This window comes from Dipodomys ordii, unplaced genomic scaffold (genome assembly GCF_000151885.1).
Source record: "Dipodomys ordii isolate 6190 unplaced genomic scaffold, Dord_2.0 Scaffold62, whole genome shotgun sequence".
NCBI lineage: Eukaryota > Metazoa > Chordata > Mammalia > Rodentia > Heteromyidae > Dipodomys > Dipodomys ordii.
The window spans coordinates 2,168,997-2,191,159 of record NW_012267278.1 but is presented as its reverse complement, the minus strand read 5'-3'; the positions used below and the strand labels follow the sequence as shown (position 1 = coordinate 2,191,159).

The window sequence follows — 22,163 nt, the reverse complement described above, 5'->3', positions numbered from 1 at the left end:
ATTTCTTGAGATAGGGTTTCTAATTTCTTTTGCCTCAAACTGTCTGGTCTCTCTCTACCTCCTGAGCAGCTGGAATTATAGACATGGGCTATTGAGCATGGCTAAGATAATCAAGCTTTTTTTTTTTTTTTTGGTTGGTCCTGGCTTGAACTCTGGGCCTGGGCTATTGCCATAATTCTTTAAAGTCATCTATATGGAAGATACAGGCTTTTACACTTGTACTATAGCTTTGAACTTAAATTTTTTTTGTTAAAAATGATTAGCATGTATTACTTGTACAAGGGGAATTTAGTGTGATCTCTCCAGATAAGCATACTATGTATTTTGATCAGATTCACCCCTCTAATACTCTTTCTTATCCCTTGTTCTCCCCAAGCTGCTGCTGGGCAAGGAAGAGCCAGAGTGTGATAGTGGAGTGCAGAAGGGCTGAGCTGGGCAGGGAGACTGGGAGGCCAGAGTGTTTGTTGTTCTGGGAGGCCTGGGTACTTCAGATAAGAGGGCTTCAGAGAGGGCCTTTTGATTTTCTGTTGCCTGGCTATGTATGACAAAGGCGAGCACAGCCTTTATTTGTGGATAACATTCTGGTTTTAATGAGGATGATGTTTGGGTTACTTGCCTTCAAATCTTGGCCATTTACCTCAGTTTCCTAACCTTTTAGGTACTTTAGTTTCCTCATGTAAGAAACAATGTCTCAGTGGATTTTTTTGTTTTTTTTTGGTGTCGGTCAAGGGGCTTGAACTCTGGGCCTGGACACTGCCCCTCAGTTCTTCAGCTCAAAGTGAGTGCTCTACCACTTGAGCCACAGCACCACTTCTGATTTTCTGGTGGGTATTTGGAGATCAAAGTTTCATGGACTTTCCTGCCCAGGTTGGTTTTGAACCATGATCTTCAGATCTCAGCCTCCTGAGTAGGTAGGATTACAGGTATGAGCACCAGTGCCCGGCTACTCTGCCATATTTCTTTTCTTTTTTTTTTTTTTGGGGGGGGGTCCGGTCGTGGGGCCTGCACTCTGGGCCTGGGCTCTGTCCCTCAGCTCTTCAGCTCAAGGCTAGCATTTTACCACTTGAACTACTGTGCCACTTCCGGCTTTTGAATTTTTGCTTATGTGGTACTGAGGAATTGAACCCAGGGCCTTATGCATACAAGGCAAGCGCTCTACCACTGAGCCACCTTCCCAGCCCTTACTCTGCCATATTTCTATCTCAGAATTTTCAAATGAAATCCCCCTTTTGAGAAGAAAACCTTAAGTTGTTAAAATGAATTTAGCGTTTTTGGTTTATATAAATGTTTCCTAATCTGTTGTTGATGGGGTCTATTATAGCACTAGCTGGCCTTGAATTTGGTGTCCTGCTTTTAGTCTCTTGAGTAGCTAGGATTACAGACATGAGCCACTGGCACCTGGCTCTGCTTCCACTTTTAAAACAAAGCTGTATAATAATGGAAATATCATTTACATATTATATAATTCCCATTCTGCTTCCACTTTTTTTTTTTCCAATACTAGGGGTTGAGCTCAGGGTTTCACACTCTTTTTTTTTTAACTTAGGGCTGGTGTTCTACCACTTGAGCCATACCTATAGTTCCTGCTTTTAGCTGGCTAATTATAGCTAGTCCAGACTGGGTTCAAACTGTGACCCTCAGATCTCAGCCTCCTGAGTAGGTAGGATTATAGGCATAGCCACTGATGCAAAACTTTGCTTTTACTTCATTTATTCTATTTATTATTTTTATGCCAGTACTGGGACTTGAATTCAGGGCCTTATTGTCTGGCTTGACTTTTAATCTCTCAAGGCTTGTGCTCTACTACTTAAGTCACAGCTTCAATTCCAGCTTTTTGCTGGTTATTGGAGATAAGAGTCTCTAAGATTTGTCTGCCTGAGCTAGCTTTGAACTGTGATCTTCACATTTCAGCCTCCTGAGTAACTAGGATTATAAGCATAAGCCATTGGTACCTGGCTCCCATTCCTTTTAATTTTATTTCAAGACAGGATTTTAGTTGTTTAGCTGGCTTTGAATTTGGGGTCCTCTTGCTTTAACCTCCCAAGTAGTTGGTGCACAGATATGTACCACATGCTAGCCCTGACTTAATCTTGTAGCAAGTAGGCTATGGAGTGTAGTAGGGTCATCCTAAAACTTGGTTTTGGAGAAAGCAATGAAATAAGGTACAAAATTGAGGTGTCAGAAAAAATAGCACAGACTTTTTGGGCTTCTACAGTCTTCCATTTATGTTTGTAGATTAGTGTGTGGTACTTCAAAATGGCATTTTCCCACTGTCCATTTGTAGTACAATAAGACAAATTAATACAAATCAAAATAATATGGCAGCAGCATCACATAATTTGTGTACACTGATGTAGTAACAGATTTAATTTAGTGCGGCTTTTGAGAAGTCTTTTGTATTTCAATTTATACAGCTGCTATCCAAGGGCTAAGCTGGCCAATCTCTCAGCTCAGCCTTGAGTATCTTGCCGACTGCTTCTCTTTTTATGATTGCAGGCTAGCTCAGTGAATGATCCATTTTCAATGTACCTTGGTTTTCTTTTCTGAAAAATGAGAAGAAAGTACATACTACTAACTAAAGATGTTAGGCTAGTGAAAATAAAAGCAGATGTGAAGGACTTTAAGTTCCTCCAAAACAGATCCAAAAAGAAACAACATACTTTGTCCCTAGTCCTGATATTTTCTATGAATAACTCCTTAAAATGGAAACAGATCCAAAAAGAAACAACATACTTTGTCCCTAGTCCTGATATTTCTTATGAATAACTCCTTAAAATGAGGCAGCTTGCAATTGTAAACAGGGCAATGAAGACTGAGAAGTAGCTGCTGTATTTGGCCTCCTTGGCATAAGCTATCTCAGCAGAAGTCTGATCACAGTGGGTTGAGAAATGAGCAGAATGTGAGGGTGAGACCACAGAAAGTAGAGGTCACTGGGGGTAATTTGGCTGTGAAAGGAAGGAGGAAGGCCATATGTTTTATGACTATTGGATCAAGGCTTTGTTATTATTATTGGTGTTTTCCAAAAAGATGGGAAATGGTTGAGTGATAGGAAAAAAATAATAGAATGCCAGGTTTGTGGCTCATCCTAGTAATTCCAGTATCTAGGTGGCAGATGCAAGAGGACTATGAGTTCAAGACTAGCCTGAGCTATGGAGAGGGCCCTGACCAACAATACCAAACCAAACAAAGCCAAACAAAAACCTGGAGCTGGGCACCAGTGGCTCATGCCTGTAACCATAGCTACTCAGAGGGCTGAAATCTGAGGATCACAGTTTGAAGCCAGCAAGATCAGGAAAGACCATGAAACTTCTATCTCCAAAAAACTACCAGAAAACTGGAATTGGCTCAATGGCTCAAAGTGGTAGAGTACTAGCCTTGAGTGAAAAAGCTCAGGGACAGTGCCCAGCCCTGAGTTCAAGCACCATTACTGACAAAAACAAAACAGAACAAAAGACCTAGTAGAGGTGGTTAATGAGGGCAATGAGATCTCTGAATATGTAGGAAGAGTATTAAAAAATATTTAAGGGCTGTCAGTGGCTTACAACTGTAATCCCAACTATTTGAGAGGCAGAGGGCAGGAGAATAGAGGTTTGAACAAACCCAGGCAGATAGTGACATTCTATTTTCAAAGAACACGCTAGTTGGGGTGATTCATGACTGTGATCCCAGCTATGTAGAAATAGAAGGATCATAGTCTGTAGCAAGCCCAGACCAAAAAAAAAAAAAAGACCCTATCTAAATATAACTAAGGCAAAAAGGGCTAAAGGTGTAGTCTAAGTGGTAGACCATCTGCTTAGTAAGTACAAGGCAAGGTCCTGACTTTAAACATCAGTACTATATTTAAAATCTCAAAACAAGAAAGAAAAAAAAAGAAAGAAAAAACGTCTAGGTAGCTACTCCTGAGTTGATTTGGCTAGTCAGCATTGTTAGACAACGAGTTTCTATATACTTCACTACTCTTCGTAAGTCTGTACATATTGTTGCCCTGATTGCCTCTAGCAATCTCAACCATTGTATTTTTTTTCCTCAGTCCTGGGGCTTGAACTCTGGTCCTGGTCACTTTCCCTGAGCCTGTTTGTGCTCAAGGCTAGTGTTCTACCACTTGAGCCACAATGCTACTTCTGGCTTTTCCTGAGTAGTTTATTGAAGGTGAGTCTAATGGACTTTCCTGGCCATGCTGGCTTGGAACCGCAGTCTTCAGATCGAAACCTCCTAAGTAGCTAGGATTACAGGCATGAGCCATGTGCACCCAGCTTATTGCACTTCTGTTACTAAGATTTTAGAGCCAAAGCACTAACTTCAGGTTCCCAATGGGCTAGGCTTTGCTACCTGTTCCAAAATGCCAGTCATAGGGACAGGTATGGTAAAGGACAAAGAAAGGAATTTTATCATATTTATTTATTTATTTTCATTTTTTAATTTATGTGGTACTGAGGAATTGAACCCAGGGCCTCATGCATGCTAGGCAAGCACTCTACTGTTAAGTGACATTCCCACCCCCTGAGAAGTTTAACCGATGTGACCATGTTAGAAAGAAGGTTCAGTGACCTCACATCCTTTTTGAAGGGACTAACAAGAACTTTGAAATTTTTCTAGAAAAGGAGAGGTCTAGGGTATGCACATGTGACAGAGCAGATGATCTTGGTTAGGCCAGTGGCCTGCCTCATCATGATCTCAGTTCTGCTCCTACAAGGGGTTGGGGGGGGGAGGAGTTGTGATTATTGCTATCACTTGAGGGTGGAAATATGGTTCCCATGAGGTAATAGTGGTGTCATAGGTAACTGTTGTCATTTGAAGAGACTGTGAGCTTATAAGATGATCTGTCCTGGGAGGCTTGCTAGTGCTGCTTTATTATTTTTTTTGTCATAAAAATATTTGTCAGTCCTATCCTTCCTGGACTCCAGGAGAAAAAAACAAAAAGTAGATAGAGAGGGACAAAAATGGAGGCAGCTAGAACACTGACTAGTTTCCTTCAATTTCATCTATAGATAGTGGGCAGTAAAAGTGAGGTGGGAGGATGTATCCCCCATCTTTTTGCTTATATCTCATTGTTTGGATTTGATCCCATGTCCATACTTGACTACAAGAGAAGAGAGGAAATGTAATATACGAACAGCCTTAAACTTCTATTCAGGGCTGGGAAGGTGGCTCAGTGGCAGAGCGCTTGCCTTGAATACATGAGGCCCTGGGTTCAATTCCTCAGCAACACATAAGCAAAAAGAAAAAAGCCAGAAGTGGCGCTGTGGCTCAAGTGGTAGAGCGCTAGCCTTGAGCTGAACGCTGAGGGACAGCGCCCAGGCCCAGAGTTCAGGCCCCATGACTGACCAAAAAAAAAAAAGAATGTGCTAAGTTACTGTTATTAATTGTTGCTTCTGGAAAACAAAGAAGGGCACCAACTGGTGGCACGTCCCAGCACTGGAGGGAGAAGCTGAGGCAGGAGGATCTAGAATTCCAGGATATTGTGGGCTACATAGTTAAAGCCTGTCTCAAAAAAAAAAAAAAAAAAAAAAAGGAGGAAACAAAGAAGGAAGGAAGGAGAAGAAGGAAAGTGTGGATAAGGGCATTGCTTAGTGGTAGAGCATGTATTTAGCATGCAAGAAACCTTAGGTTAAATCTCTAGCACCAAGTGTTTGGGGCACTAGCACTATTAAATAAGTCTAAAAAATTAAGTCTAAAATGTCATGTGTTTTTGTTTATAGCCTATACAGTTCAGACATTGGAGAGCATCACCTCAACTGCTGCTTCTGAGGCCCATTTGAAAGCTTTGGCTATTTGCCAAGGACCCCTGGACCATTATGACTTTCTGATCAAAGCTTGTGAGCTAAAAGATGATGAACATCAAAGAAGAGTCATCCAGTGTTTGCAAAAGTTATATGAAGACCTTAAAGGGTACAGTGTAGAGGCAGAAGGCTTTTTGTCAAAGGTAAGGTTTGTGTGACAAATGGAAAAGTTAAAAGTGTAGGCATTTCATTAGAAAGGACAAAATAATGGCATTTGCAGGGAAATGGATGAAACTAGAAGAAATCATGTTGAGTGAGGTAAGCCAAGAGCAAAGAGACAAACGGCACATGGTCTCCCTGATAAGTGCATGTTAAATCCAAAACGTAAGGTGATACGACAAAGTAAGCAAGACTCAAGAAACAAAGGACCTCCACTCATCTGGTTGAATCATTACTAAATGACCCCATGCTGCTGATCACATATATGGTATATATGTGCACATTGGAGGGAAACTAGGAGGAAGACACAGAACTAGAGGGAAACAGGGGAAAACATACAACAGTGGGACCCATCAGCTGCACTGGACTTTGATCAAAACGAACCAAGCAACTCAATGGCAGCGATGGGAGGGAGGGAATGAGTGGGAAAGAGGGAACAGCTGACACTATGCAAAAGGAAAGGAATGTACATATCACCCAATGTGGAAGAAATAACTGTATAGTCAAAATCCATAGAATTCATAAACTTTATAGACCACAATGGACAATTTTCCCCATGAAGGTTAGAATGTGTTTGTGACTATTCCACAATACTGTGAAATTTGTGAAGTTATATAATCACTTAATCACAATAAAAAATTTGCAAAAAAAGTCTAAAATTTTTTTAAAAGTGCAGGCATTTTATAAAAAGGATTCAGGGCAATGGGGCATGATCATGAAACAGCTGGAAAGTTTCCTATCAGTTTCTTTATTTTTTATTTTTTTGGGTCCAGTCATGGGGCCTGAACTCTGGGCCTGGGCGCTGTCCCTCAGCTCTTCAGCTCAAGGCTAGCACTTTACCACTTGAGTCACAGCGCCACTTCCGGCTTTTTTCTTTTTGCTTATGTGGTGCTGAGGAATCAAACCCAGGGCCTCAGGCATGCAAGGCAAGCGCTCTACCACTGAGCCACCTTCCTAGCCCCCTATCAGTTTCTTTAAAGGAGTGTTGTCAGCTTTCCATGTTCCATAGTTTGCTTTCTTCTTCATGGATTCATGCAGTTTTTTGTTTTTGTTTTTTGTCAGTCATGAGGCTTGAACTCTGGGCCTAGGTGCTGTCTCTGAGCTCGTCAGCTCAAGGCAACTGCTATACCATTTTAGCCACAGCGCCACTTCTGGCTTCTTCTTGTTTATACAGTGCTGAGGAATCAAACCCAGGGCCTCATGCATGCAAGGCAAGCACTGTACCACTGAGCCACCTTTCCAGCCCCTCAAGCAGTTTTATAGGTTATTAAAAGATGAAATGCAGGCTGGGAATATGGTTTAGTGGTAGAGTGGTAGCATGCATGGAGCCCAGGGTTTAATTCCTCTGTAACACATAAACAGAAAAAGCTGGAAGTGGAGGTGTGACTCAAGTGGTAGAGAGCTAGACTTGAGCAAATGAGGCATAGGGACAGTTCCCAGGCCCTGAGTTCAAGCCCCAGAACTGGCAAAACAAAAATAGCAACAACAAAAAATCCCAAGTCCAGTCTCAACAAAATTTTGACACAATTCCAACCTCTCCCTTTCTTCTAGCTCAGCTCTTAGTCTGGGAAGAGTTGTGGAGAAAGGGATATGGTTTTTCCTTTTTAGTGATTTGTGTGTGTGTGTGTGTGTGTGTGTGTGTGTGTGTGTGAGATTAGAGTTTGAATTCAAGGCATTGTGCTTGCTAGGCTAATGATCTTCTACTTGAGCCACTTTTTTTTTTTTTAAATGCCGGTCCTGAGGCTTGAACTTAGGGCCTAGCCACTGTCCCTGAGCTTTTGTGTTCAAGGACAGTTAGGACTACCACATGAGCCCCAGCTCTACTTCCAGGTAGTAAATTGGAGATAAGAGTCTCACAGGCTTTCTTTCTTGGGATGGCTTCAAACTGCAATCCTCAAATCTCAGCCTCTTGAGCAGCTAGGATAGAGATGTGAGCCACCGGTACCTGGCTTAAGTTAAGTGTTTTTAAGTTTTAAATTGCTCTTTTTGTCTTTCTCCTTTCTTGTCTTGCTTTCCTAAGCATGAGAGATAGGAAAGAGTAGGGCAACACATCAGAGTGGTAGGTACCCAGTCAATTTCTGGAGGCTGTTTGTTGAGGCTGTTAGCTCTTTATTTGGGCTGCACTTGTAGTCTTTTCCAGACTCATGGTGACCTTCATGGTGTTCTATTTGATTACGTTCTCAAGACTCTGGGACCCTCTTGCTCTTACAGTTAGCCTTCTTGGGGCAAGTTCTTTTACAATGGTCCTGGCTGAATCACCTTTCATGGTGTCCACTTAGGACACAGGAAGCATAATATTTGGTTCCACTAGCCCCTACTTTGTGGGCAGCTTCAGTCAACTTCTTGTCCTTGGAGTTCTGTAAGGAAGAAGTAGGCACCAAATATCTTTGTCCTGTAAACCCCTATATTCCTGAGGATGCATGTCAAGTTCTTCCAAGAACTCTTCCACACTCTGCTCTGCTAGCTGCCTGTGGATCTTCCTCACTTAAGCGAGCATCTGGCTTGGAATGGTATATACTCATCTCAACTTACTCTCAACCTTAATCTCCTTGGGAACCCTTCCTGCAATTGGCATGGTAAAGCCACAGCTTTCTGCCTTGATCACTTGTTTTTCATTTCATTTTGGTTTTAGACCTTTTTTATTTTTATATTTTTCCTCTTAACCTGTTTTTTGGGTGGGGGGGGGGTATCATGCTGTGTAGCCTAGATTAACGTCACACTCAAGATCATCTTACCTCAGACTCAGGAGTGCTGGGATTCTAGGCATGAGACATTATACCTGGTTTGCCTATGTTTTTCTTTTAAAATAATCCCTGCAGGGTCTGAGGTCAAGTAGTAGATTGCCTGCCTAACAAGTACAAAGCTCTAAGTTAAAACCCCAGCGCTGGACTGGGAATGTGGTTTAGTGGTAGAGTGCTTGCTTAGCATGCATGATGCCCTGGGTTTGATTCCTTTGTACCACATACAAAAAAAAATTAATAAAAATTAAAAAAAAACCAGTACTATGAAATACCACTTCCTACATGGATATAAATCATGCATGGTCTTAGGGTGTGTGTTGAGGGGAAGGGATTACTTCCTTTCATCTCCACTGAGCTTTTGCTGAAATTCTGCCACTACAGGAAAACTCTCATTCCTTATCCAGTTAGTAAAGCCAATGTCATCAGTGGCATCAACTTTAAATCATGAGAGATGTTAGTAGTAATAAGAGTTATAATCTGGGGCTGGGAAAGTGGCTCAGTGGTAGAGTGCTTTCCTTGCATGCACCAGGCCCTGGGTTCGATTCCTCAGCACCACATAAGCAGAAAAAGCTGGAAGTGGCTCTGTGACTCTAGTGATAGAACGCTAGCTTTGAGCTGAAGAGCTGAGTGATAGTGCCCAGGCCCAGAGTTCAGGCCCCATGACCAGGAAAAAAAAAATTATAATCTGATTCAACCTAAGAAACCAATTCTTCCTTAATTGACTGGTCACTACTCTGTCTTTTCCTCCAACCCAACTTTCTTTTTTCTTCTTTCTTTCTTTTTCTTTTTTTGTTGTGGTAAACTCTTTAGAAAAAGACATTGCTGGGCACCCCTGGCCCACACCTATAATCTTAGCTACTTAGGAGGATTAGATTTTAGGATTACAGCTCAGGCAGGGCCAGCCCAGGCAAGAAAATCCATGAGACTCTTAGCTGCAGTAAACTACCGGAGTGGAGCTGTGGTTCAAGTGGTAAAGCACTAGTTTTCAGTAATAGAAATTTTATTTGTAGAGTCTTTAATTCTTTTTTTTTTTTTGTCAGTTGTGGGCTTGCACTCTGGGCTTGGGCGCTGTCCCTCAGCTCTTCAGCTCAAGGCGAGCATTCTACCGCTTGAGCCACAGCGCCACTTCTGGTTTTCTAGTGGTTTATTGGAGATAAGAGTCTCACGGATGTTCCTGCCTGGGCTGGCTTTGAACGAGATCCTCAGATCTCAGCCTTCTGAATAACTAGGATTATAGGCATGAGCCACTAGTGCCCAGCAGAGTCTTTAATTCTTGTAAATAATACTGACTGATTTTTTTTTTTTTGTAAACTCAGGGCCTCATACTTGTAGACAAACACTCTACCACTTAAACCATATTCCCTGTCGTTTTGCTTTTAGTTTCTTTTTCAGATAGGATCTTACTTTTTTGCTTGAGCTGGCCTTGGACTGTGATCCTCCTATTTTAACATCCTTAGTAGCTAGGATTTAAGGCATTGACTTCCTTCCTTCCTTCCTCTCATTTTCCTTTCTCTCTCCCTCTTTCTCTATTTCTCTCCCCTCTTTTGGTACTGAGGGTAGAACTTAGGGCTTTGTGCTCATTAGGCAGGCTCTTTTTGAGCCATGCCCAAAGCCCCCCTTTTGTTTTTCCAAGTAATATCTATTGTTATTATTAAGGTGTTGTTCAGAGGGGCTACCATTTCCTAAGTCAGGTAATGAGTACATTTCTTTCTTTCTTTTTTTTTTTGGGTCCGGTCGTGGGGCCTGAACTCTGGGCCTGGACGCTGTCCCTCAGCTCTTCAGCTCAGGGCTAGCACTCTACCACTTGAGCCACAGTGCCACTTCCGGCTTTTTTTTTTTTTTTTTGCTTATGTGGTGCTGAGGAATTGAATCCAGGGCCTCATGCATGCAAGGCAAGCGCTCTACCACTGAGCCACCTTCCCAGCTCCAGAGTACATTTCTTTTATTGGACAATGTCACCCCTTCCTTTCCTTTCCTCCAGTTTTCCCCTCTCATTCCTGCCCAAGTTACATAGGTTATTTTCTTCATAGTGTATGCTTACTAGCATGATTGTATTTGTTTATCCTTCCTCTCTCCCTTTCCATGCACCACCACCCCAAAGAAAAATAATCCAAAGGGAAAACAAACATCACCACTACCACCACCAATAACAAAAAAACCCATGTTTCCATTTCTTGGAGATCATTTTGAGAAATAGTATGTTAATGTTTCATAAATTATACCTTTGTGTTCCTTCCCCTAAGGGTATCCAGAGCCCCTTTTGCCTTTTTTTTTTGGTACTAGTCCTTTGGCTTGAACTCAAGGTGCTATACATAAGCTTTTTTGCTCAAGGCTAGCACTCTACCACTTGAGCTCGAGCTCCAGCTCTAGCTACACTTCCAGGATTTTTAGTACTTTAGTGGAGGTAAGTGTCTCCCAGACTTTCCTGACTAGGTTAGCTTTGAACTATGATCCTCAGATCTCAGCATCCTGAGTGGCTAGCTATTGACTCCCAGCCCTTTTTTGCCTTTGTCAAGTTTTGAATTAAATGTCTACCTGGACTGTGATACTTGTATTACGCCTCCTATGTCACTAGAATGACAGGCACTACTACCACATCCATGATTGATTGAGATGGGATCTCAAATTTATTCCTGGGTATTTTGAACTGCTATCTTGTTAATCTCCCCCTACTGAGACGCTAGGACTACAGGTATGAGCCATTAGTGTCTTGCTTGATTTGTTTTTGTTGTTGTTGTTGGCTGGGGGCTTGAACTCTGGGCCTGGGCGTTGTCCTTGAGCTGAAGAGCTAGCACTCTACCACTTGAGCCACAACACCACTTCTAGTTTTCTGGTGGATAATAAGAGATGAGTCTTATGGATTTTCCTGCTTGGGCTGGCTTTGAACCATGATCCTCAGATCTCAGCCTCTTGAGTAGCTAGGATTACAAGTGTGAGTCCCTTGTGCCCAGCTTGTTTTAATGCAGATATTTAAACTTTTCATTCTTTTTTTTCTCATTGTAATCCTATAGAAACTTTCTATAAGCTGAAGCTATCATATTAAAATAAAATATACTTCCACAGGTTTATAAATCAGCAAGGAAGAATTGGTGGCTTAATATTACACTGCCTTTACCTATGTAACAATGCTTTTTCTTTTCTTTTCTTTTTTTTTTTTTTGGGTCCGGTCGTGGGGCCTGAACTCTGGGCCTGGGTGCTGTCCCTTAGCTCTTCAGCTCAAGGCTAGTGCTCTACCACTTGAGCCACAGCGCCACTTCTGGCTTTTTTCTTTTTGCTTATGTGGTGCTGAGGAATCGAACCCAGGGCCTTGAGCATGCAAGGCAAACACTCTACCACTGAGCCACCTTCCCAGCCCCACAATGCTTTTTCTAATGAATATTTGAAGAAGTTTTAAGCAGACTAGGCCATACGTGTAGCAAACTATGAAGAATGAAAACCTATGGACACTTTACTTTTGTTATGAAATAAAACTTACAACCAGGATAACTCTGACACACTTAATGTATGCATAATTGTTATTGTGCTGTGAGGTAATTAGGCATAAATGGTAAGTAGTTCATGTAAATCACTATAATTAAAATTACTTTTACACAGCCGAATCAAGCATTTCTAGAGTCAGGGAGGGAGGGAATTAAATGGCATATGGAGCAACTCTGAAAATCTGTTTCCATTAATCAGGGGTATGTAGGGAGCCTTGTTTTTTTATCTCTTGGGAGAAGACTTCATGACATATTTGTAAGAGAGTTGAGATTGGGGGTTGAAATACAGTCATGTATCACATAAAGATATTTTGATCAATGAGGGACTACATGTACAACAATGGTCCCATGTAATTGCAAGAGAGCCGAAAAGTTCCTGTCACGTCGTGATGCAGCACAGTGTATCATTACTCATTCTAAATAGAGTCTTCATGAAGTCACTCTAGACAAAGAGATTTAAGTTGGATGGTGGTGGCTCATGCCTGTAGATGTAGCTACTCAGGCTGAGATTTGGACAATTGCGATTTGAACCAACCTGAAAAAAAGCCATACACTCTTGTTTTATCTACAGCTATATAGTTAGCTTGTAGCCATAGCTTGACAACTTTTAAACCCCCCTTATTTAGATATTTAAATGGCTTAATTATATGAATAAATGAAACAAATTGATGTAGGTAAGGTTAAGAAGGTTGTTTTGCAAATCAGCAGCATTAAAATATTTTTATTTCATGGCAGTTTATGGATGCTAACATATAGTTCAGTTTTTTTTTTAGTTTTAAAAAATCTTCATAGAAACCTGAAGTGATCTACGTTTATCAAAAAGTGGTCCATGTTGAGAATGATATAATGTGAGTTTATAAAAGATGTAATTATACTCAGCATTCCAGCTGGAATCATTGTCTCTGATTCTGTCATTTGGGAAGATAATAATGCAGTGGTGGGGGGAGTGGAGAGAAACAGGAAAAGTAGTATTCCTGCATTTTCAACAAATTGAAAACAATACTTTTATCTTAACAGCAACACCCTTATTATCTAATTGTCCTAATGAAAATTAGGCTGAAATAGCAGGTGGATGGACATCCAGAAAGGCAGAGAATATACATTTTAATTTATAACTTTGATGAGAACTACCTTGTATCATTTTGTTGTTGCTGTTGTTCTGAGACAAGGTCTCATTCTGTAGTCCAGGGTGGCCTCAGACTTGTGGTTCTCTTGTGTCTGCCTCCTATTGTTGGTATTATGTACAGCTGCTTACCACCATGTCCAGCCTAGCAAGTGTGAGGCTTTGAGTTCACTCCCCGATATTACCAGAGAGAGGGGCGGGGGAAGAGGGAGCGAGGGAGCGAGGTGGGGGGAAACAGGTATGGTTCTAGAGCTGTCCTCACCTCTATCTCCCTGGGCCTCTGGTTTCCCAGGGAGCCTCTGTGTTTGCTAGGGCCTGTGTTTTCTTCTTATGTGGGAGGTTTTCTGAGAGCCTATATTCATGAAAAAATAATTTTCCATCTTCACACTGGAGTATTTTGAGTGAATTAGATTGGAAATCATTTTGTCTTAACCTTCATTCATGTTTATGTCATTTGTAACCCATTTCCCAAGTCTGAGTTCACTATCATCCCAGAAGTTTACAGGATAGTCTTAAAATCCCCTGTGTTTAAAACATTCAGTATTGTAATGTGCTAGACATGAGGTCTCCCTAATCCTAGATATTCTTTCAGTTCTAGGAAAATTTTTACATTATTTTGTGGGAAGCATCTTCTTTTCCCCTCTCCCCCCTCCATTTCTTCAGTTTCTTTTTGTCAGATGTTAGAGCTACCTGAGTTAGTCTTATTTCATCATCATCATCATTATTATTATTTTGTCATCTGTGGGACTTGAACTCTAGGCCTGGGTGCTGTCCCTCAGATCTTCAGCTCAAGGCAAGCACTCTACCACTTGAACCACAGCACTACTTTCGGTTTTCTGGTGGTTAATTGGAGATAAAAGTCTTACAGACTTTCCTGCTGGGGCTGGCTTTGAACTGCGATCCTCAGATCTCAGCCTCTTGAGTAGCTAGGATTACAGGTGTGAGCCACCAGTGCCCAGCTTCCTTATTTCTTATCATGCTTTCTTTTTCTTTTTGACAGTACTGGAGTTTGAACGTGGTCCTTATGCTTGCTAGCCAGGCACTGTATCACTTGAGCTACATCCTCTGGCCCTTGTTTGCTTTAGTTATTTTTCAGGTATGATCTCATGCTTTTGTCTGGGACCAGATTTGGACTAGGATCCTCCTAATTCCTGGGATTACAGGCATGTACTACCATGCTTAGCTGCCTCGGATCTATTTATTTATTTATTTTTGTCTTCTCTAAGTGCCTCATATAAGTAGAATTATACAGTATTTTTTTGGTGTGACTTATTTCAGCTAACAAAATGTTTCCCAGGTTTCTCCACATTGTTAGCTTTGTCAGGATTTCTGTCTTTTAAAACTGCAAAATAATCTAAGTTCATAGATTTATATGAAGCTTTCTTATGTATTGTATATAATAATTATATATAATAATATAGTAATTATATATAATTGTAATAATATAATAATTATATATAACCTATATATATCACAGTATGTGATTCTGCTTAATTATTTTCATGGAAGGGATTTATAATTTGTTTTTAATTTGCAGCTTTTTTCAAGGAGCAAACCTCCCAGGGGCCTGTATGTTTATGGTGATGTTGGTAAGTGTTAAAATAAATTTGAGTGAGCTAATCAGAAAAATTTCCAGTTTTCACTTAGGAATGACTTTCATTTCTAGCCCTTAATCCACCATCAGAAGGGAACAGGGTCAGGTAGGGTGAGAAGAGGCACTTAGCTTTCATTTTGACTTCTTGTAGGATGTGGCAGTAAAGTAAGGCAGAATTAGATACTATATCAGGGTGCAAACATTATGCAACATATAAATTAAGTTTTGGGAGGGAAGTAGATAAATCAGGGTATTATCACTCAATGTTATTGGATTCAGTTGCTGCTGCTTTTTTTTTTTTTTTTGCCACTCTTGGGCTTGAACTCCGGGCCTGGACCCTGTCCCTGAGCTTCTTTTGCTCAAAGCTAGTACTCTACCACTTGAGCCACAGACCACTTCTCGCCTTTTCCTGTTTATGTGGTACTGAGGAATTGAACCCAGGGCTTCACGTGTGCTAGGCAAGCACTCTACCACTAAGCCACATTCCCAGCTCTCCTCAGCTCCTTTTTTTTTTTTTTTGGATCCAGTCGTGAGGCCTGAACTCTGGGCTTGGGCACTGTCCCTCAGCTCTTCAGCTCAAGGCTAGCACTCTACCACTTGAGCCACAGCACCACTTCTGGCTTTTTTCTTTTTGCTTATGTGGTACTGAGGAATCGAACCCAGGGCCTCAGGCATGCAAGGCAAGCACTCTGCCACTGAGCCTATTTCCCAGCCCCTAGCTCCTTTTTTTTTTTTTTTAAAAAAAAAGCTGTTTTTCATTTTAACCTTTATTTTCTATTAATATTTCTACTCATAGTCTAAGGCTTTAATAACCTAATTATGATTATGATTATTTTTTGGGCTGGTAATGGGGCTTGGACTCAGAGTTTGGGCACTATTCCTTAGCTGTTTTGCTCAAGGCTGTTACTCTGCCACTTGAGCTACAGCTCCACTTCTGATTTTTTGGTGGTTACTTGGAGATAAGAGTCTCTGGGAGGGCTGGGAATGTGGCTTAGTGGTAGAGTGCGTGCTTAGCATGCACAGAGCCCTGGGTTCTATTCCTCAGTACCACATAGAAAAGTCAGAAATGGTGCTGTGGCTCAAGTGGTAGAGTGCTAGCCTTGAGCAAAAGATGCTCAGGGACAACACCCAGGCCCTGAGTTCAAGCTCAATGACTGGCAAAAAAAGATAAGAGCCTTAGCTGGGCACTGATGGCTCATGCCTGTAATTCTAGTTACTCAGGAGGCTGAGATCCAAGGATTACAGTTCAAAGCCAGCCTGGGCAGGAAAGGCCATAACACTTATCTCCAATAAACCATTCAGAAAACTGGAAGTGGCACTGTGGCTCAAAAGAGCGCTGGCCTTGAGCAAGGCCTGGGCCCAGAGTTCAAGCCCCATGACTGACAAGAAGAAAAAAAAAGTCTCTGGTAATTTTCTCTGTGGACTATCTTTGAACCATAATCCTCAGATCTCAAGCCTGCTGAGTAGCTAAGATTATTGGTATGAGCCCTCTGCGCCTGACTTATTACTTTTTGAGACAATGTTGTGCTATGTTGCCCAGATGGTCTCAATTTCCTGAGTTTAGGTGACCTTCCTGTCTCAGACTCCCAAGTGCTGTGACTATTGATCTTCACCACCATGCTTAATGATTGTTTATAAGTTAGTAGTCCTCATACTGTATGCGTACCAACATTTTCCTTGTCTCCTATTTGTTTTTTTTATTTTTTATTTTTATTTTTTGGGTCTGGTAGTGGGCCTGAACTCTGGGCCTGGGCACTGTCCCTCAGCTCTTCAGCTCAAGGCTAGCGCTCTACCACTTGAGCCACAGTGCCACTTCCAGCTTTTTTCTTTTTGCTTATGTGGTGCTGAGGAATCGAACCCAGGACCTCATGCCTGTGAGGCAAGCGCTCTACCACTGAGCCACCTTCCCAGCCCCATCCTACTTGTATACATTGGCACACCTTCTGTTTCTTTGAAACCAGCAAAAGCAACATAATAAAATCCTAACCAAAAACCAACTCAAAAAACATCAGCAATTAAACTTCTGATTTTCCTAATCTGTTAATTTGTTGTTCAGTAGCTCTTTGTTGACCTCATTCATCTTGAAATCTTCCATTTTCTTGTTTCCAGACATTCCTCAGCCCTTTTTAGCTGCCCTCAACATTTTTGATCACGGCCAGCTTCAGACTGTGATCCTTCAATATAAGCCTCCATGTAGCTGGGATGGCAGGTATAAACCAAAGTGACTTATTTGTTGAGTCGTAGTCTCACTAATTTCTTTCTTTTTTTTTTTTTTATTTGAGATAGCCTCAAACCCTGATCCTTCTGGTATCTGCCGCCTGAAAAGGTGGACTGTACGCATGAGCCACTGTGTCTGGCCTCAATTTCTTAAAAAAAAAATTACAGACTTAAAAATACTAGAGGAGCCGGGCACTGGTGGCTAACGCCTGTAATCCTAGCTACTCAGGAGGTTGAGATCTGAGGATCACGGTTCAAAGCCAGCCCGGGCAGGAAAAGTCTGTGAGACTCTTATCTCCAATAAAAACCACTAGAAAACCGGAAGTGGCACTGTGGCTCAAGTGGTAGAGCTCTCACCCTGAGCTGAAGAGCTGAGGGACAGCGCCCAGGCCCAGAGTTCAAGACCCATGATGGACCAAAAACAAAACAACAACAAAAAAAACAACAGAGGAAAAAACAACATCAAAGGGTTGGGAGCCAGTGGCTCTTACCTGTAATTGTAGCTGCTCAGAAGGTTCAGAGCTGAGGATTGAGCCCAGTCAGACAAACCTGAGAAACTCTTACCTCCAACTACCAGCAAAAAGTTGGAAGTAGAGTTTTGATTCAAGTAGTAGAATTCCTTCAATGAAAAAGCTAATCAAGTGGCTTCGTGGTAGAGTGCTTGCCTGAAGAAGCCCTGAGTTAGATTTCTCAGTACCACATAAACAGAAAAAAGCTAGAAGGGGCGCTGAAGCTCAGGTGATAGAGTGCTAGAGTAAAAGAGGCTCAGGGAAAGTGCCCAGGCCCTTAGTTCAGTCCCCAGGACTGGCAAAGAAAAAAAAAAAGAAAAAGAAAAAGCTAAGCAAGAGTGCAAGACCCCTGAGTTCAAGCCCCAGTTACTTCTCTTTCTTTCTTTCTTTTTTTTTTTTTGCACATCAGACGGGTAATGTGCCCATGTCATAACAAGGTTTAGAGGGAGGCACATATCACGCAAGCGAGTGAGAACCCAATCATCACGCTTATGAACCGGAAAAGGATCACTTCTCTTTCTTTTCTTTTCTTTTCTTTTAATAGCTCATGGGGCTTGAACTCTGGGCTTGGGTGCTGTCCCTGAGCTCTTCAGCTCAAGGCGAGCGCTCTTCCACTTGAGCCACAGTGCCACTTCTGGTGATTCATTGGAGATAAGAGTCTCAAGACTTTCCTGCCTGGGATGGCTTTGAACTGTGATCCTCAGATCTCAGCCTCCTGAGTAGCTAGGATCATAGGTGTGAGCCACCTGCACCCGGCTACTTCTCTTTCTCTGTCTCTCTGTCTCTTCTCACATACACAGTATTCATGAAGCTCAAATTCTTTCATCTTTTCCCTCTCCCTTTAGAAAATAGCTCCCAGTCTCTTCTATTGTGCTCTATTGTATTCGTTTATTGGCTAATTGGAAGTTGTTTTTTTTTGGGGGGGGGTTTGGTTGTGGGGTCTGAACTCTGGGCCTGGGCACTGTCCCTCAGCTCTTCAGCTCAAGGCTAGTGCTCTACCACTTGAGCCACAGCACCACTGCCGGCTTTTTTTCTTTTTGCTTATGTGGTGCTGAGGAATCGAATTTAGGGCCTCATCATGCAAGGCAAGCGCTCTACCACTGAGCCACCTTCCCAGCCCTAATTGGAACTTTTGAGACCTATATGTACTTTGTTCTTTTTTTTTTTTTTTTTTTTTTGGTCTGGTCATGGGGCCTGAACTCTGGGCCTGGGTGCTGTCCCTCAGCTCTTCAGCTCAAGGCTAGCGCTCTACCACTTGAGCCATAGCGCCACTTCCGCCTTTTTTCTTTTTTGTCTATGTGGTGCTGAGGAATCGAACCCAGGGCCTCGAGCATGCAAGGCAAGCGCTCTACCACTGAGCCACCTTCCCAGCCCCCTTATTTCTTATTTATACCAGATGCTTATTAGTTTTCAATGCCTGCACCTTGGTTGCTGCTAGCAAATCTAATTGTGTTACCTTTAGTTCTTGGCTTCCTGAGAACATCTTACTTCCTGTATCTTCACTTTCATGTTCAGTCATTGTGAAAATCAGCAGCTCTGTTTCTCCTGTTACTTTAACCACTTAACCACAGATGGGGGAAAAAGCTAAGTAAAGTAAAACTCTTTTTTTTTTTTTTTTGTCATGGGGCTTGAGCTCTGGGTCTGGGTACTGTCCCTGAGCTCTTCAGCTCAAGGCTAGCACTCTACCACTTGAGTCACAGAGCCACTTCTGGTGGTTAATTGAAGAGTCTCATGGACTTTCCTGCCTCAGCTGGCTTTGAACTGTGATCTTCAGATCTCAGCCTCCTGAGTAGCTAAGATTACAGGCATGAGCTAATGGCATCTGTCAGAAAAAGGAATTCTAAAATGGGAAATGGCTGGACCTTTTGGCTATCAGTTTAGAACACTTACAAAAACGGGTAGTAAAAGATGGGCATTGTGCTCCTTTTAAAGGCCTTTCTGACTGGAAGAATAGATTCAGAATGCCATCATAAGCTCTTCTAATTTTTTACTGTTTTATTGAGATTTGAGAGGTAGGCTTAAATAAGAAAAGATATGTGCTTCTTCGAATTTCACTCCTCATACCTGTACTGGGTTTGGGCTTTGTCATGCCTACTTCATTCTATTCTCTCTGTGGATGTGTTTCAATGATTGACTTAGATGAACTTTAAAACCATGGAACTCCAGCAGAGTCCATATATCAACTGGTAGGATTAACATCATACTTCAACCTTGAAAAGAAAATCTTTAGCATATCTTACACAGAAAAGCTTCAGTGATATTATTTCAAAGCTTCATTCTTATAGTACAGCTAGTGGTACTGGCATTTGAATTTAGGGCCTTGTGCATGATAGGAGGTCTACCACTTGAGCCATTCCTATAAGTCCCTTTGTTTATTAGTTATTTTTTTATTGATTGGTCCGGGGGCTTGAACTCGAGGCCTGTCTTCTAAGCTCTTTCGCTCAAGGCTACTACCTTTCCACTTTGAACCACAGCTCTACTTCCAGTTTTCTGGTGGTTAATTGGAAATATTAGTCCCATAGACTTTCCCATCTGGGCTGGCTTGGATCCAATGTCCTCAGATCTCAGCTTCCTGAGCAGCTAGAATTACAGGCATGAGCCACCAGCACCCAGCTCACTAGTTACTTTTGAGGTTGAGTATCATTTTATTTTCCCACTGACCTGGTCTGTGCTCTTCCTACTTGTTTTAATCCATGTGGCTAGGTATGATGGGCATACACTAGTATGCTCTGCAATTGTGCTTTCCCATAGTTAGGATGACAGGTGCATTCCATGCTATCCAGCTTTTGGATGAAATGGAGTATTGCAAACATATCAAGGCTAGTCTTAAACCTTGATTGCCTGATTTCTTATTTTATTTTATGATTTCTTATCTATCTATCTATCTATCTATCTATCTATCTATCTATCTATCTATCTATCTATCTATCTATCTATCTATCTATTTTTGAGCCCTTCTTGGAGCTTGAACTTAGGGCCTGGGTGTTGTTCTTGAACATTTTTGCTTGAGGTTAGTGCTCTACCACATGCATCACAGTTCCATGTCTGGCTTTTATTTTTTAGTGGTTAAATGGATCTTCCTGCCTGGGCTGCCTTGGAACCAGGGTCCTCAGATTTCAGCCTCCTGTGTAGCTATTACAAGCATGAATCACTGGTGCCCAGTTCATTTTTATACTTTGTTCATTTTTAGTTTATATGATTAGCTTATTTTTTAGTTTTATTATTTGAATTTTATTATTTTATCCCTTTTAATAATTGCCCTAAAGTGGAAAATGTGTTTTATTATATTACAGTCTTATAATAGTATTCTCATGTCACAATGAAACCCCTCACTTTATACAATATATGCTAATAGAAATAATATTTGTGCCATTACCATCATCTATATATCTATATGGATTATTAACTATGTAGATTGCTAACCCCAGATACTACATTATTCTTGCGATTTTGTTTAACTTTAGTAGTACTTACTGGGGTTTGAACGCAGTGCTGCATACTTGTTAGGGGAATACTCTTACCACTTGATCTAATGCCCCCCCAGCCCACTTAGTGTTGTTCTAAATAGTTATTGCCTAAAGAAATATAAAAATGATACATTTTTCATATATTCACCAAAATATTTATCATTTCCTGTGTTCTTCATTTCCTTGTGTAGACCAGTTTCCATCTGGTATCATCTTTGTTCAGCCTGAAAAACTTTTTTCAACAACTTTTTGTAGCACAGATGTGCTGCTAATTCTTCTAACTTTTGTTTTTCTCAAAATGTCTTCATTTTCTTTCATTTTTGAAAGCCATTTTTCCTGAGAACATAGAAACCCTAGATCTTTTACTTTTTCTCACTTTTGTGTAATCAACATTGTAAATATTAATATGTTGACAGTTTGGATTGTTGTTTTCTTTGAAGTGTTTCAAATTTTGGAAGTGGAAATGTGGTCCAAGTGGTAGAACACTAACTTTAAGCTAAAAGCTAACTATTAGTGCCCAAGCTCTGAGTTTCAGCCTCATTATTGGCACCAAAAAAAAAAAAAAAAGGAAAAGATATTGTGTATTGAATTTTATTTTGGCAAGCCAGATTGATTTGTTCAAACCTCTTCATTTTCTTTATTATCTTTGGGTTCCTTTTCTTTATTGTTGGCTTCATTCTTGATCAGAGTCTTCTGATGATGTGGGAAAGATGGCTCTTGATAGCTGACAGATTGCTCTCTCAGCAGGAGGAATCATGATCCTCCTCAGAATTTATAAAATTCTGAAATATTGACCACGAATCACATGGATCCACCCTATAATTCAGAATCACACCAAGCAGAAAAGAGGCAGTTTATAGAAGGAAGGGATTTAGGATAGACTGAGTATAAAAATCTCACAAACAAAAAAAAAAAAGGAAAAGAAAAGAAATAACATGTCTATTGTAGTCCATAAGAGCTCTTTGTATCTATATCCTTTTTTTTTTTTTATTGTGAGAATACCGTACCGAGGAGTTACAATTACATGGGCAAGATAATGAGTACATTTCTTATCAAGCATTGTTGCCTCCTCTTTGTTTCCCTTTCCCATCCCT

At 41.2% G+C, this 22,163-nt stretch overlaps 1 protein-coding gene across 1 annotated transcript in view; it reads left to right on the top strand.

Moving 5' to 3' along the window:
- Lace1 (lactation elevated 1) overlaps positions 1 to 22,163 on the top strand; it is a 154,339-nt gene that overhangs the window by 8,523 nt on the left and 123,653 nt on the right. Inside the window, exons 2-3 of the mRNA XM_013022370.1 lie at positions 5,700 to 5,923; positions 14,820 to 14,871. Coding sequence (XP_012877824.1) covers positions 5,700 to 5,923; positions 14,820 to 14,871 — 276 coding nt within the window. The remainder of the gene's footprint in view (positions 1 to 5,699; positions 5,924 to 14,819; positions 14,872 to 22,163) is intronic.